Here is a 14,608-nt window from a genome sequence, read left to right on the forward strand (position 1 = left end):
GCCCAGATCTTCGATGTCTTTGTTCACCTAAACGTCCTTCTTGAATGCTCATGCTGACACGATCTATGATCTATTCTACAAGAGTCTAGGCTCAACATATCTATTGCTGCATAGAGATAATAGACAGAGCCCAGGTCAGGAAGCTGTTCTAGGCACCGCGCTCTCACAGCCATGCGATATTGGCCTATTACAGGCATATCGGCATTACATCTTAAATAACCGGAAGGCAAAATATCTAATTGACATGACGGATTACATACTGGCTATATTTGAATGCTTGAAATGCCCGGTGTGCTTCGAAGGGAGCTGGTAAGGTCGGGGTGTTATTATATCTTGACTTGTGGGGTGTTTTATTTACTATCCTACTGTATACGTAGACCCCAGGTTGACCAGATCGGGGAGACATGAAACAGCATTATTAGGTACTAAGTAGTATCGATATATAAATTTATAGAAAAAGTTAAGAGGTCAGAACAAGTTGTACACTGAGCAAGGGTGCAAAGGTATCGCAGTGGTTGGTTCCTCCCGCCCTGAACACCAAACCAACCACAACCACTACCACAGCGGCGCCTTTCTTCATCCTCTCCCTCTTTTCTCCCTCTCCACCTTCTCTTCTCCCCCATCATCAGACTCCTCCGCGTCCTCTCCATCTCTTTTCCTGTCTATCTCCTCCTCATCCTTCTCCTTTCTCCTCTCTTCAACCTCTCTTCTATTCCTCCCGTCAAATCTCCCGCTTCCTTCATTCCCCTTCACAAATCCTCGCATTCCTCGCAACCTCCACCTTCCCCCGCCCGCCGAAACCCCTCTGGATTCGCCCCCATTCTCGCAGATTTTCTCGCCTGGGGACTACATTTCCCCATATTGACCCTCTCCTTGTCCTTCTCGCTCCGCTTTCTTTACTACTCAGTCTGTAAGTGAGGCTCTCGTTTGCCAGTTTTGTCACCATTCTTCGCCGCGTCGGCGTAGTAACGGAACAAAGTTCCTCGGGCGCCATTTCCGTTTGACAGTTGCGCAAAGAACAAACGGCTGGCTGTGTACAAAGCTTCCTTACTGACTCCATGGGAACAGCTTAAATCGTCTCCTACCTGTCTCCTCATCTACGACACCTTTAAACTTGAGAACATGGACACCACCGACATCCACGAGACCCCCATCGCCGACGAGACGATGACTGATGCCGTCAACGTTGGTGACGAGGGTGACTTGGAAGTCACTCCTAAGACCGAAGAAGAGTATGCGCAATCCATGCTGACTCTTCGCGCCATCGTTTCGTCCAAGGAAGCGGGCGTCATCATCGGCAAGGCGGGTAAAAATGTCGCCGATTTGCGCGATGAGACTGGCGTGAAGGCCGGCGTAAGCAAGGTAGTTCCCGGCGTTCACGATCGCGTCCTTACCGTGACTGGTGCTCTGAGTGGTACTGCTAGAGCTTATGCTCTCGTCGCCAAGGGACTGCTGGAAGGAGCCCCGCAGATGGGCATGGGTGGTATTGTTTCCAACAACGGCACCCATCGTAAGTCTTATCCATTATTGACTCACAGACTTTGTCTTGGTTATGAACGCCTGCTTACGTTCCTCAGCTATTCGACTGTTGATTTCTCATAACCAAATGGGCACCATTATCGGACGACAGGGGTTGAAAATCAAGCATATTCAGGACGCTTCGGGTGTGCGTATGGTCGCTCAGAAGGAGATGCTGCCTCAGTCTACCGAACGCATTGTTGAAGTGCAGGGCACCCCGGAAGGAATTGAAAAGGCCATCTGGGAGATTGGAAAGTGTCTTATTGATGATTGGCAACGTGGAACAGGAACGATCCTGTACAATCCCGCTGTGCGTTCTTCAGTCGGTAGCGGTTCGATCCAGCATAACGGTGGCAACAGCGACAGCTACAACAGCCGCCCTTACAACCGTACCGGTAACGGCGCTGATTTCAGTGACCAGTCCGGCGGTTATGGCAGACGGTCCAACCCCGATACCAGCAACCGCGGCTACCCTCTCGTTACCGAGGATGGCGAGGAGATCCAGACGCAGAACATCAGTATTCCGGCTGACATGGTTGGATGTATCATCGGCAGAGGTGGGACCAAGATCACGGAGATCCGCCGGAGCTCTGGGGCCCGTATTTCTATTGCCAAGGCACCTCACGATGAAACCGGAGAACGCATGTTCACCATCATGGGAAGCGCCCAGGCAAACGAAAAGGCCCTGTATCTTCTGTACGAGAACCTTGAGGCCGAGAAAACTCGCCGCAGTCAGCTGCAAGAGTGATTTGCTGCTCGCATGAACGAATGTCCACGATCAACCGATCACGCCATTCTCAGAAAGGCTTTGTCTCTCTACCTGAATACCAGAGTCGCATGAATTTTCACCTTTCCTAATAACTCTGCTTGTTACCTCTTATGTTTCTTCTTTAACATGTCTTCTATCGTGCAGTTTCTCTGCTCTACCAGATGTGCCGAGGGATGCCTGTCGTGTGGGGTACCGCAGCATTGGTCTTTCTCCATTAACCTGGGTTCCAACTGATCTGACAAAAAAACCCAACATGACGCGTCTGCCTTTGAGGGTATCTCCTCCGCTAATCCTATCCTTCTCAAAGCATGAGGGTACTTGCACTATGCCTACTCGCCTCCCTCTCTCAAACATCTCACTTCGCCACCTGTTATATCCGTTATATCCTATCCATCAAACACGTCCTTTCCTCTTTTCATCCGCAGTCCCCCATATCCTGAAACAATTATGATGCGAATCATTGACGACCTTTGACTTCAGTATCTTTATACCGTCTTGTTGACCCTTTCTCCTATGTGGCACAAGTTTACTCCAAAAGCGTTTTCATGACCTCACCCTGTGACGCATGTGCCCTCTTGTCATTTCCGAAATTCCCTTGAATGGTCGCTTCTAGCGGGAACTTTTATCATGTATATGATACGCAGAGCATCAACCAGGGAACAAAAGAAGCTAGGAAGGAACGGCTGAAGAAGCACGCCGAACAAGTTGTGTGGGATTCGATCGGAGATGATTCTAAAGACGAATGATAATGACCTGTCTTGCCGAACGTTGCCAATATTGAAGAACGTTAGCAATACTGTCTGTAAAAGTAGATGTGATCCCGCACATTGTAACCCTTGATATAATGTATAGAAGGCCGTGAGCTTGAGCAAATATAGCATAATCTATTCAACCATACTGGCAGACTTGCTCAATATGCAGTTAGGGCTCTACTGCTGGAGATCTTGGTTCGCCATTCTCAGGTATGTTTCAGATTTAATAAACTGTGTGAGCTCATAGGCGATGTTGCAATCCAATCAGTCAAGTCGTTTCTGCTGAGTCTACGGGCTCGTAACATACAACGTCTACACCGTCAAACGTGGAGAAATTGTTTGCAAGCAAGTATATACCCGTGAGGACAGTACCGTAGATAAAACAGAAACAGAACGCGTAACTATGCACGCAGATACTTCAAGATGGCAAGAAGTCACAGCCACATGTGGCAGGTAGTCAAGTAGGTATGGTAGTATCAGTGCCACTGATCTACTACCTGGTACATACATATACAGCAAGCACGACTCAGAACAACCTCAAATGAAATGCTAGGTGCTGTTTAACGGGACAGAAAGCATAAGTCGAAAACCAGAAAACAGTGACATGATCTACGAAAAAAGCTAAACAGGTGCACAGAGAGAGAGAGAAAAAGAGAGATAAGATGTGATGCTATGCCATTGCCATTGCCGCGCCAGTCGCTTAACAAAAGGAACCTCGTATAATGTACTGTACCATCATGTTCATGATATCCAAGTCCCAGTCAGGCATGTATGCATTGTTTTCCAATTCAAGCCAATCCAGTTGTGTGAAAAATAAGGCCACTGCCCGGTTTCGTTGATATGCTCGTAAGGTAAGTATGATTGTACGCATAGTGATGCCTTGTAGTATGAGATGTTGTACGTATGCAAGTTATGCATGTATGTGTGTTCGTGCAAGGAAGCCCAAAATCATTAATTGGAAGATGCAAGGCGAGAAGGAGCAAAACGCCGGCTGAAACAGAAAATTGCATTGTATCCAAGTGATGTCGCTGCGTTCGTTAAATGAAATGTCAATTATGTTAAATGGAATGGTGCGATGAGGTGACGTGTACAATAAACTGTCGAATAGTTCCCGAGGACCAGCGAGAAAAAAAAGGAAGAATTGAATAAAAGTTGTTAGAACATGACAGTCAGTCAATGCTGTCGTTGAAGGATTTGGACTGCTTCGTGTCTACTGTTGATATTGGGCGCCTAACGCCTAGTCTTCGGCCGCCTAAGCTGTTTGTGCGAGGTCGATTCTGTGTTATGGGCGTGTAGCTTGAGGCTAGCTTGGTTGAGGGAGCGGATATTCTCGACTGGGGAGCGTCCTGGCGTGGTGATAGTGGTACATCATCCAGGGGACTTCCAGCCGCTGATGGTAAGCCATAGCGACGAGACCCAGCTTGTATGTTCGCGCGAGGAATCGCCGGTGTATAATGGGATGGGGTCATTAAGCTTCGGCGGAGGGGTATGCCGGATTGCGAACTGGTTGGGGTACGAGGCTGAGAGGACTGCTGAGAATCAGATGTCGGCCGTGGTGCCTGGTACCCAAAAGAGCTCTGTTGTCGGGGTGAGGCCTTTTGCGTTGAGGAGGCAGCTCCAATGTCGGCCATACTTCTAGATACTGAGCGTGTGTGCGGGCTGCGATAATCAGAGGGCTCGTCTTCCTGCAACCTCTTTGTCCGCATCGAAACGGACAACCGACTTAGCCGACTGGCAGTGGCTGGAGTGGCGGGAGCATTCGGTGAGTGCGCCAACTTGGTGCTCTGGCCTGGGTTCTCAGGTGAAGGGTAAAGGTCGCCTTGGTTCGCTAAGCTTGCGCGCCGCGCTTCCAGCCGACTTGCGGTACGCGGGCCGCTGCTGTGTCGTGGTGCATTTCCTTCGGGGTCTTGGGTTATACTTTTGCGGTATGATAGCGTGGTAGGAGTTACTGTTCCTTCGTCGGTAGTGTTCGACTGAGAAATTCGGAATGTAGCATCGCCAGACGACTGCTGCTTAGTGTGATGTTCGTCTGACAGAGCGAGACATAGTTCTGTGAGACTACGACAGACGCTATCAGCTTTCCGTCGAGATTGGCGTTCCGCTGAACCGTATCCATTGACTATGGAGACGTTTCCGGACGGTGTTTTGCCTGCTCCCAGGAGTTGTGAAAGGGCCATTGCATCCGTGGCGGCGGCCTCCAATGCCATGTAGACGTCCTTATTAACCACACTCCTTACCTTGGCCAGAGCCGATTGTAGAAGCGGATGAACTGGGTTTGGAGCTGTAATAGTATCAGATTCACCTGATACGCTAGTCCTTCGGTGACGCGGCGAGGAGGACATCGTTGTTACCGTCGTGGTCGCCGTGCGCGGTCGGTCTCCAGAAGAGAGCATGGCTTCCTGAGATGACGGAGGGAGTTTTCCAGTCAGTTCTAGTTTCTTAATGCGGGATTTGAGATCTTCCAGCTCATCCCAGACGGTGGAGGGCGCAGTAGTCGAAAGGGTTGATTCTGTCCCATCTTGTCGGGATTCATAACGTGGCTTCTCAGTGACTTCAGAAGCCGAAGCTTGTCGACTACTTCGGATCGTAGAGAGCCCGGAGTGGCGGAAGGAGCGTGAATCGTGTAAAGAAGCGCGTCGCTCAGGAATTGGTTCATCTTCGGGGTTGGTACGACTTAGTCGACTGCGAGGCAGTCCAACGGTTGAGTGCGAGCTCGAGGCGAAATTCGACTGAGGCGATCGACCAGATTCGTCTAAAGGGTGCGCAGAAGCCGAGTACGAATATGGTAATGAGCTGTGTCGAGTGGATGGGAAACCGTTTTGCGAATTCGAATGCAAGGGGCTCTCGAAGGTATTTGAGCGGGACAGTTGTTCGGGAGACGGTGTTAAGTCACTACTAACACGGGAGGTAGACGAGCGAAATCCAGTACCGGACATCCTCAGTCGCGACTAGGAGAAGAATAGAGTCAGCCCCTCGAACTATCCGCTCATTCAGGCAGCTTAAAGAAAGTCTAATCAGCTCCCGAACCGAAATTGGCTCAACTTACCCGTCTGAGTTCAGAGCGTCCCAAGGACTCGCGACGGCTCGAGTCGGACCTCGCAATGTTCAAGAAAATGTCCTCATTTCGGGACCGAGATTCGTCGATTTTCGCGGCAGCGCCGTTCTCGTCGGCATACGAGCGCCCTTGAACGAAGGTCGCGGTGGACGACGGCATTCTCCTCTTCACATCCGGGGGTGACTGCTGGGAGTATAATGTCGATTTGCGGCGCTTTGGTGCATTGGGACTCTGCACTCTGAGGGTTGAGTCGCCGTCAAGGAGCGCAGAACTACCCCCTTGCCCAGTCGCGGTCGCAGTGGAAGAGACGACTGGAGGATCTGGAACCGACTCTGTATCAAGGTGTGACGAATGGAAGTCTGGAACGGATCTTCGGTGACCGTTATCCAAGGACGAGTGCCTGGGTGAACGGCTCGATTCTTGGGCAGGAGTACTGCGGTCGACGCTGGCAGTCTTGAGGTGTGAGGTCAGGGCGATCTTGCGGAGAGGAGGTTGGACCTCGAAACTGAAGCGACTCTGAGGAAGGCGGGGAATAGGAGACAGCGAACCAGGTTGGTGAAGGCGCGACGGAGATGAGGGCGACGAAGTCGGAGGGATCGAACGAGATGGTGAAAGTGAAGGTGAAGGCAATGGCGCCGTTGAAGGCGTGGTGCCGGCGAATGTTAGCGCGCCAGCTTTCCCCGTGTCACGGGGATGAGGATCTCCCGAAATGGTCAATCTTCTTTCAAGCGCAGCAGACCGCAGCCGGCCTGATGATTTGCTCTTGACCAGATAGTGCCCTTCAGGGTCGTCGGAACCCACGGCCGGACTCGCGGGCTCGATCTGGTGTACCCCTGCCGGGTACCTCGTTCGCGACGGCAAATCCATCGTCGAGCGACGCGAAAAATGGGCTGATTCGACGATCGAATGGCTCTGCGATGCATGGGTGTTTGGCTGGACAATAGAAACGGTCTTCCGCCGGCGCCGAGGGTCCAAACTCGTCGTTTGATCCTTTGTTGTACTTGTCAGAGTGGGAGTGGTGGGCGAAGGCATTCGAGTGCCAGCAGATTCTTTGTCGTGGAGCATCTGCAGCGCTGGTCAGGCATCCAAGCGATGCCGCATGAGTCAGTTCTCTATTTTCAGTGAATTCTAATAGAAGCATTGAAAATGCATCTTTCAGTAACCCGGTTTGTTTTGGAGAAAAAATCACTCTATTGGCTGCATAATCCTATACAGAGAGTGAATAATCACTACCACGCATACATCACAGTTGCCAGCAGCTCTCGCCTCTGATTTGCTAGTTTCAGGGGAAAACAGGGCGACGTCTACAAAAATAAATCGAAATGAAGGACCTTTCCCACCGTTGCGAGGGCCGTGAGTGGTTGGACAGCTGGAATATGGACTCTAGCCGGTGGATCTCGCACCGTTTAGCCCTCATGGCCCGGAGAATAACTGCACTAGTAGATCGAACCTGTACCTGACAGGTACGCCTTGCTGGGAAAAGATTTGATAAGGAGTCCTTTTACGGGCTTGCGGTGTTTTCAGGGCCCTTGTCTTAGGCATCTGATTCAGCGGCTGCAGTGATAAGATATATCTTCTAGCCAGCCTCCTAAAATTGACAATGGATCTCAACCACCACCCAGAGAAGAGATCGAACAAGAAAAGTGAGCCCACATTGGGGCTAGGGCTCAAACGGTCCTGTATGTCATATTTCTGCACCAGTTCCTGCAGCAACAGCAGGCCCATGGTCCGCACAGCAGATTCCACGGTTCATGCGCTGGAGGAGACACGTCTACTTTCAACAGGCCGTCTAACCACTCCGTACACCAAACAATTCCACTAAACAATTGAACAAACAAGAAGATACGAGTGCTCAGATGTAATATTCCTAGTGACTAGCTGGTACGGAGTAGCTACCCTCAGGTTTACCAAATCATTACTTCCGATAGCGCATGTACGGTACCTACGGACCGAAGAGGGTGAAGGATCGAGCTCGTGTATTAGATTTAGTGCATCGCAGCGGTGCGGGCAGCAGCCTCAATACAGAATTCAACTCACTCTTCAGTAATGCTGCGACCGTTACATGAAAGCCTTTATAACGCCCCGCAACTCCGTGAGTGTCTCAAGAGTGCCGCAGTCTGGGGCTATTCTGACAGCGTTGTCTGGACATCGGGCCTGAAAACGGCACGTCGGCAAAACAAGTTTCATCCTTGATGGCAGCTCGGGGTTGCCTGCCTCGTGGTCAAATATTGCAGCCACATATTGTGCTCAGCATGAAACGGTAGACGATGACATGTTTTTTTCGTCATCGAGATTTCCCACAGAGCTGACGTGAAGTCACGGAGCTATCACGATATCAAGCGAGATGATATAGCCGTTATACTGCGCCTCGAGCGGCGAGCCGCTCGTTTCGGCCTCAAGCGTAGCAAGATGGAGCCAGCAGCTCAGGCCTAGCACATGGCTTGAGTCAATAATTTCGATCCACGTCAAAGCTCTGAACCCGTCGGAATGAAACAGCCGCGATCTTTTCGGCTGGAGCCTGGAATAGCTCAAGAGAGCGATTAAGTACCCAAGAGCTCATTGAATCCTACTATGTATGGAGTAGGTCGGACATGGACGGATCGTATCTGCATACGACGCTTCGTATAAACGAACTTGAGACCCTTTGCTGCAGGAGAGTTGGAGAAAGCATCAAGTAAATAGATGGAATGTGACCGAATCACATTCTGGAGGAGCATCTTTGCGCCGATGAGCATCTCGACCCTCTATCCAATAATCACACGACCGAGGCACTTTACTGTCGCAATCAATTATGACCCGCCAATATCGCCGATGAAGTCGAACCGGGGGCCCAAGCTGTCCTGTTCGTCAGTCGACATCAACATTGTTTCCGTCATTGATTATTATTAAGGATCTTCCCACGCGGCTCGTTTGGCGCGGTGCGGGATCGCTTGCTCCAGCTCCACGGAAGTCGGAACTGGGATGCTGGTGGCTAAGCCTGAAAATTGGACGCTGACCGTCACTGATGAGCCCTGATATAAACCAATAACGAGTTCTCCGCGTCAATCATGATGCCATGATATTCGCGGATGAAACTTGGAAGTGGACGGAGCTGAGGGGATCCCCAGGGATTGACATGTTGCTACACGTGACGTGCGGTCTCTAAAGCGCGCCAATAAAATAGTTGGGGATAGCATCGCTCTGGTGTGTTTCAGATTCAGCCAGGCCCACTTTTGCGTCGCCAGTTTGAACTAGCGCGCGCAACTCTTGTTTCAAGATTTCATCGGCGTTGCTCGCGGCCTCACATTGCAGCGTTCGTCCACTTTTGCCCCCACGATTCGGGGATTCGGCGACAACAACAGCTGAGCCTAGAGCCCGCAGCTTCCAGCAGCAGCCTATGCTCATGTTTGGAATAGACCGCCGGCACAGCCTGCGAGTGTGCGTTTCATCTCGCATGCTCGGCAGGCAGTGATAGGAAGATGTCGCAATAATAATGCCTCCACTGTCTCGTAGAAACAATCTGTGGATCACTAGAAAATCCAGCAGTTCCATATGACTTAGGCCCTCCTCGACTCTTTGTCTTCTTATCATATTGCTGCTGTTTCTCTCTTCACTCTCAGCTGAAAGCTGAACAGCTGCATTGTCTCCTCTCTCTCTCTCTCTCTCTCCCAGCGCACGCTGCCGATCGAGATAGACCCCAGGGTCTTGGAACTGAACAGAGCCGCGCACAAGCATCTGGCAACAGGAACCGTTCCTGTAACAGAGCGGGTCAGACGCTTCAGACGCTCAGTTCGAGCTCGATTACGATTATTATGACTGCCGCCTGCCAACAACACTGAACAAAGCGGAATCGACTTCACGCAAATTGGACTGGCGAATCAGTCGGCATTGTCATTTCCTTCTGGAAGGCTTCCTGAACGTTCGGGGATCGGACTGTTTGATCCTGCACGGCTGAGAGAGTTTGGTGCTGGTATTGCGATCGCTGGTCCTCGTGGTATTGGCAGACGAAATCCCGCGGATCTCGTATTACTGCCGTGGTATTGATTCAACAATCGTGTTCCTGCTGTCTCCGATACCGAAATCCATCCAAGGCCTTCTCATTCCAGAGCAGTAGAAAGAACTGTTGCCCAGGTATGTCATCTTCAAGCTTGGTTTTTTATTTTTTTTTTTTTTATTTTTTTTTTGTTGTCCCTCTGCAATCTTCTCTGCAATCTTGGTTACGGTACTTGCACATGTCCTTTTCGTCCCCGTTACACGTCAGGGAGATGCGCCAGAACGGGCCCATTGGACTTTTCTGCAACAGCGTCTGGTAATATTCTCTGAATCCAGACGCCCAGTCTCAAGAATACAGGTCCGCCTGGCCCGCAATCTGGTGGCATTTCCCGATTCAGCTTTTGTATAGTTCCCAGTTCCCAAGTTCCCACTTCTTCCCACTGTTCATGCTTCCTCCCACTCTCAACCCATGATGATGAGAAGGCCAATGGACTCCAGTCTCCAACTGCCTGTCCCCGTCCCAAACATGACGACGGGCCCATGCCAGCGGTGTTGGGAAGAGCTGGCCTCTGATTTGCGTGCATTTAGCGCCCATCTGCATTCCAGCCTCTCTCTCGCACTGACCCGGGCGGCTAAATATAGCTCTTGCTGTGTCCTATTGGCCTCTCGCATCAGGATGAACCAGAGCCGGCTGCTTGTCTCCACCTCGTCCGCTGCGGGCATTGGCTGCCCTCTAAGGAACGCGGGCGAGCAGCTCTGCCCATCCTTTCCCTTCCCGTTTGCTGCGACACTTGACTCTGGAGGTTCATTGCCTCTGTATCGGTATTACCGAGTCAGGTTTCAGCATCGCTCTGCCACTCTCTGACACTCTGCCACTCTGCCACTTTCTGTCGTCCCTCCATCCCGAACCCCCAAGGCTTTTTTCCCTCTTCTCTGTTTCTCGTTCATGCGTGACGGCCTGGTGTCTGTCTGTCTCTGATCTGCGACCTGCCCATTCCCTCTATCCTCTGGCCGCTTCTTTCTTTCTCCCTCGCTCACCTCACCCCTCAAGAGCTCTTCCTCCCATCCTATTGCATTGCACTGCCTTGCTCTCCAGGGCTTCTCACCTTCAACCTGCCTCTATCCCTTCCTACCTGCTGTGGGCAGTCGTTCTAAGACTGGCTATTATCCTGCAATTCCCTTGAGGTTGACTGGAAGGATCCCATCTCGCACTTCTGATCGGTTCCCTTCTTCATTCCCAGGGAACGACTGCCCACACAAGTATCGGGCGGCAATTCTTCACATTGATCTTTGAGGACCAACATTTGTTCATCGTCTTTTTCACCCTACTTTGGTTCTCTTCGTTTTGACACCACTCTTTTGACTTTGAATCATCCTTGCGCCTTGCAGGAACCTCCACGTTCCTTCATACTGTTTCCTCGCTGACAGTTCTCCATAGCGAGCTCGCTCTTTTGGTAGCGTTCTTTGGTATGTGGCCTTGGTAAACATCCATTATCGGTTGTGCTGGTTTCGTCGCCTCTATACTCCCTGTGTCTTTTGGCAGCGTGGAACAGCTTGCCCTCGCCATTCTTTTTCGATCTAGTACCTCTGTGGTGGTCGGCCTACTGAACCGGGCCGATCGTCCCTCTGGTTTCACTCTCCTTGCAGCTCTGCTTCCTTTCTTTTCGAGCGGCTTATTTCGGCAACAACGATAAGGCTGAAACATGGAAACTGATTATCCTCTGTCTAAAAGGTCGTTTGCGCTGGTAGCAAGCACCAGTTCCCAACCATCCAGGTCTGCTCACAGGCATTCCCCAACGGCAAAAACACCACCACTATCCGTCGTTATACCAACCTACAATCGTAGCGCATCTGGGAGCCCGTCTCCTTTCAAACGCAGGCGCACTTCACAACCTGATCTCACCATGCCCGTTCAAACCAGCCCACCGTCGCTGCCGGACTCGTTCCCATCTTTTATGTCCGTGTTTGGCGGGGACCCATCAATATCTCTAGAGAAAGAGGAACAACCTACGAAGATACAATCTCTCAGTTTTCCGGCCAATATCAACAGCAATACGAGACGCCCTCTACCTTTCCAGCACCGTGAAAGCGTTTCATCTGTAACATCGGGGTCTGCCGATTCCTCCCCGACTACTACAGTATCGACCTTTGATTCGCCTATCACCACAGATACCTCTCCCAACTCATCACCAGAATCCCCGACATCGATGCCTCTTTCTTACTCTAAATTCATGACCGCGTCGCGCAACTTGGAGAATCAAGGGTTGTCTACAGCTCAAAGCAATTTGTCTAAGATGACGTCTGATTCCTCAACAACGCAAAAACGACCCGATTCTCCCGGGAGACGAGACAGGAATCTCAAAAACCTGTCGCTGAGGATGCCTCCGCCATTGAATTCCTCACGACCGTCGATTTCCACTGCTTCAATCGTTGAAACAAACTCTCAACATCGTCTATCCGCCCCGCCGTCCCCTATAAGTATACCCCCAAAAGGCATCCGACGGAAACCCGCCGGTCTCACAATTCGCACGCCCGGCTTCGACCGGTCATTCTCCAGCAATATTTCCGAGCTGGCTCCTCCAACTCCACATGGCCGGATGTCATTGCGGCACGCCGAGTCGTCGCCTTCTTTGACGTCTGTTTTCTCACCCTCGTTTGGTCCAAAGGGTGGCATGCAATTACCGCGACCGAGTACACAGCATGGTTATCGGCGACCGTCTGCTCACTCGGAGGACAATCTCTCTCCGGTACCTTCCGTCGCAGATGAGGGGGCTATCGCGGAAACTGTATTGCACGAACTGGCAGAAGAAGACGACATTCCGCAATCTAGAGAGTCAGCACGACGCAGTGAACGTGGTTATCCAAATGGACCCATTCAAATCTACGACTCCGGCGTCTTTCTGTATCTGGAACCTACGGCAGATGAAGCCTCGCGGTTCGATGTCGTCGTCAACGTGGCCAAGGAAGTGATGAATCCGTTCAGCAAGACGGCCGATAACTCCCAAACCGTGATGAGCACTTTACGCAATGGGACTGTCGATTCCAAACAGCAGTCCTGTTCAACTCCCTTTTCGGCCTTCTCAGACGCGTCCTTCAAGTCAGCTCTGGAATATCTTCCAGGTAACAGTTCGGGCTCAGATTCGAGCAACGAAGCATCATCGCCAGAGTATGTGCATGTCGGCTGGGATCACAATTCGGAGATCCTCCAAGACTTGTACCCGCTATGTGAGCTCATTGAATCCCGTATCTCCCAAGGAAAGAAGGTTCTTGTCCACTGCCAACTTGGTGCAAGCCGATCTGCTTCGCTGGTGATTGCCTACGGGTTGTACAAGAATCCGCAACTGGACTTCAATTCGATGTATGAAACTGTCAAGGAACGGAGTCGATGGGTTTCTCCGAATATGAGCCTCATTTATCAGCTAACGGACTTCCGGTCACGGCTGCTGCGTGGCTCACGGCCTTCATCCGGGGATTGGTCCTTGAAGGGATCTGCACCACCGACACCGCTTCCCGACGAAGCCATGTCCTCTCAAACGGAGCCGTCAACAGATGCAAATGGCAGCCCTGACACTGAAAAAATTTCCTCTACAGGTCCATCGCAAGGGTCTCCCAGCTCTAATTCCCTATCGGTACCCTTGACTAGCCACACAACACCGGTGTCTGCCAACAATTTGAGTTTCCCCAAATCTCTTTCAAAGAAGCGAAGTGTTTCACCAAGGCCTCTGGCTTTACGACAAAGTTTCTTTAACCCAGAAGGCGGTAACCGTTTCGCGCAGGGTGAGTCCGGTGGTGACAGTGCAGGGCGCCAGTCAAGAGATCCCTTTGCGAAGAATGCCAACGAGCCCTCCCTCTTTTCTCCGCGGACAACGGGCTTCATGTCGATGACTAGGTCTCGACCACTGTCAGGTATCCTTGAGGATGGGCGATCAAACGTGGCTTCAGTTGCGGATCCCCGGTCACCTCCTCAAGGCCATGAGCGGTTAATTATGAGAAGCATTGATGAGTTTTTGTGATTGCGTCGCAACACACTCGAAATGACTCCATGACCTTCGCGCGTACCTATCATCCTTTTCTAATATTCACTTCGACTCTCATGACCGGGAGCGGGCTTTGCGGTCGTTAATTCCTTCGCATTCACCTTTTATCCATTCGTTTATCCATTCTCTCTATCCATTGCTGTTTCTAGTCAGTCAGCAGACTGACATGGCATGGCATGCATGCTTCATATGGCGTCCTTGGCGTTCAAAAGAGGTCAAAGGTTCGGATTATCGTGCCTGTTATCTTGTAATTTTATTATTCATTTGTTGGGGTTCGGCGGTCTGGCCTCGACCAAATACATTCGCTCATGTTTACTGTTTATTTTCTAATATGTGATGGCTGTCGAATACCCATACTCGAATACACTTATGAATGCGTCCGTTCTTCAAACATACCTTGAAATGAGTTGTAGAAAAGTAACAGTAGCCTAGTGAGTGATCTTGTTTTTGCCGGGTACAGCTTTTAGGCGCGGGCCGACTGGGCCCGAGATCAACTTAGATTTTT

At 51.0% G+C, this 14,608-nt stretch overlaps 4 protein-coding genes across 4 annotated transcripts; 3 read left to right on the forward strand and 1 right to left on the reverse strand.

The window, feature by feature from the left end:
• Positions 1–886: 886 nt before the first annotated feature.
• On the forward strand, positions 887–2,331 carry BDW70DRAFT_122317 (KH domain-containing protein). The gene is made up of 2 exons (XM_073734795.1): positions 887–1,510; positions 1,578–2,331. Exons 1-2 carry the CDS (start codon positions 1,123–1,125, stop codon positions 2,264–2,266), a joined length of 1,077 nt encoding a protein of 358 aa, XP_073598734.1. The 5' UTR covers positions 887–1,122; the 3' UTR covers positions 2,267–2,331.
• Positions 2,332–4,082: 1,751 nt separating this feature from the next.
• BDW70DRAFT_122326 (putative LPXTG-motif cell wall anchor domain protein) lies at positions 4,083–7,218 on the reverse strand. The gene is made up of 2 exons (XM_073734796.1): positions 6,086–7,218; positions 4,083–5,987 (listed from the first exon to the last, which is right to left on the reverse strand). Exons 1-2 carry the CDS (start codon positions 7,157–7,159, stop codon positions 4,209–4,211), a joined length of 2,853 nt encoding a protein of 950 aa, XP_073598735.1. The 5' UTR covers positions 7,160–7,218; the 3' UTR covers positions 4,083–4,208.
• Positions 7,219–11,478: 4,260 nt separating this feature from the next.
• Positions 11,479–14,174, forward strand: dspD (putative protein-tyrosine phosphatase). Its single transcript, XM_073734797.1, has 2 exons — positions 11,479–11,533; positions 11,799–14,174. The coding sequence occupies exon 2, from the start codon at positions 11,971–11,973 to the stop codon at positions 14,077–14,079; it is 2,109 nt and encodes a 702-aa protein (XP_073598736.1). The 5' UTR covers positions 11,479–11,533; positions 11,799–11,970; the 3' UTR covers positions 14,080–14,174.
• On the forward strand, positions 14,175–14,498 carry BDW70DRAFT_122336 (uncharacterized protein). The gene has a single exon (XM_073734798.1). The coding sequence runs from the start codon at positions 14,270–14,272 to the stop codon at positions 14,438–14,440; it is 171 nt and encodes a 56-aa protein (XP_073598737.1). The 5' UTR covers positions 14,175–14,269; the 3' UTR covers positions 14,441–14,498.
• Positions 14,499–14,608: the final 110 nt, after the last annotated feature.

Source organism: Aspergillus foveolatus, assembly GCF_047715535.1.
Source record: "Aspergillus foveolatus strain CBS 279.81 unplaced genomic scaffold BDW70scaffold_9, whole genome shotgun sequence".
NCBI classification, from domain to species: Eukaryota; Fungi; Ascomycota; class Eurotiomycetes; order Eurotiales; family Aspergillaceae; genus Aspergillus; species Aspergillus foveolatus.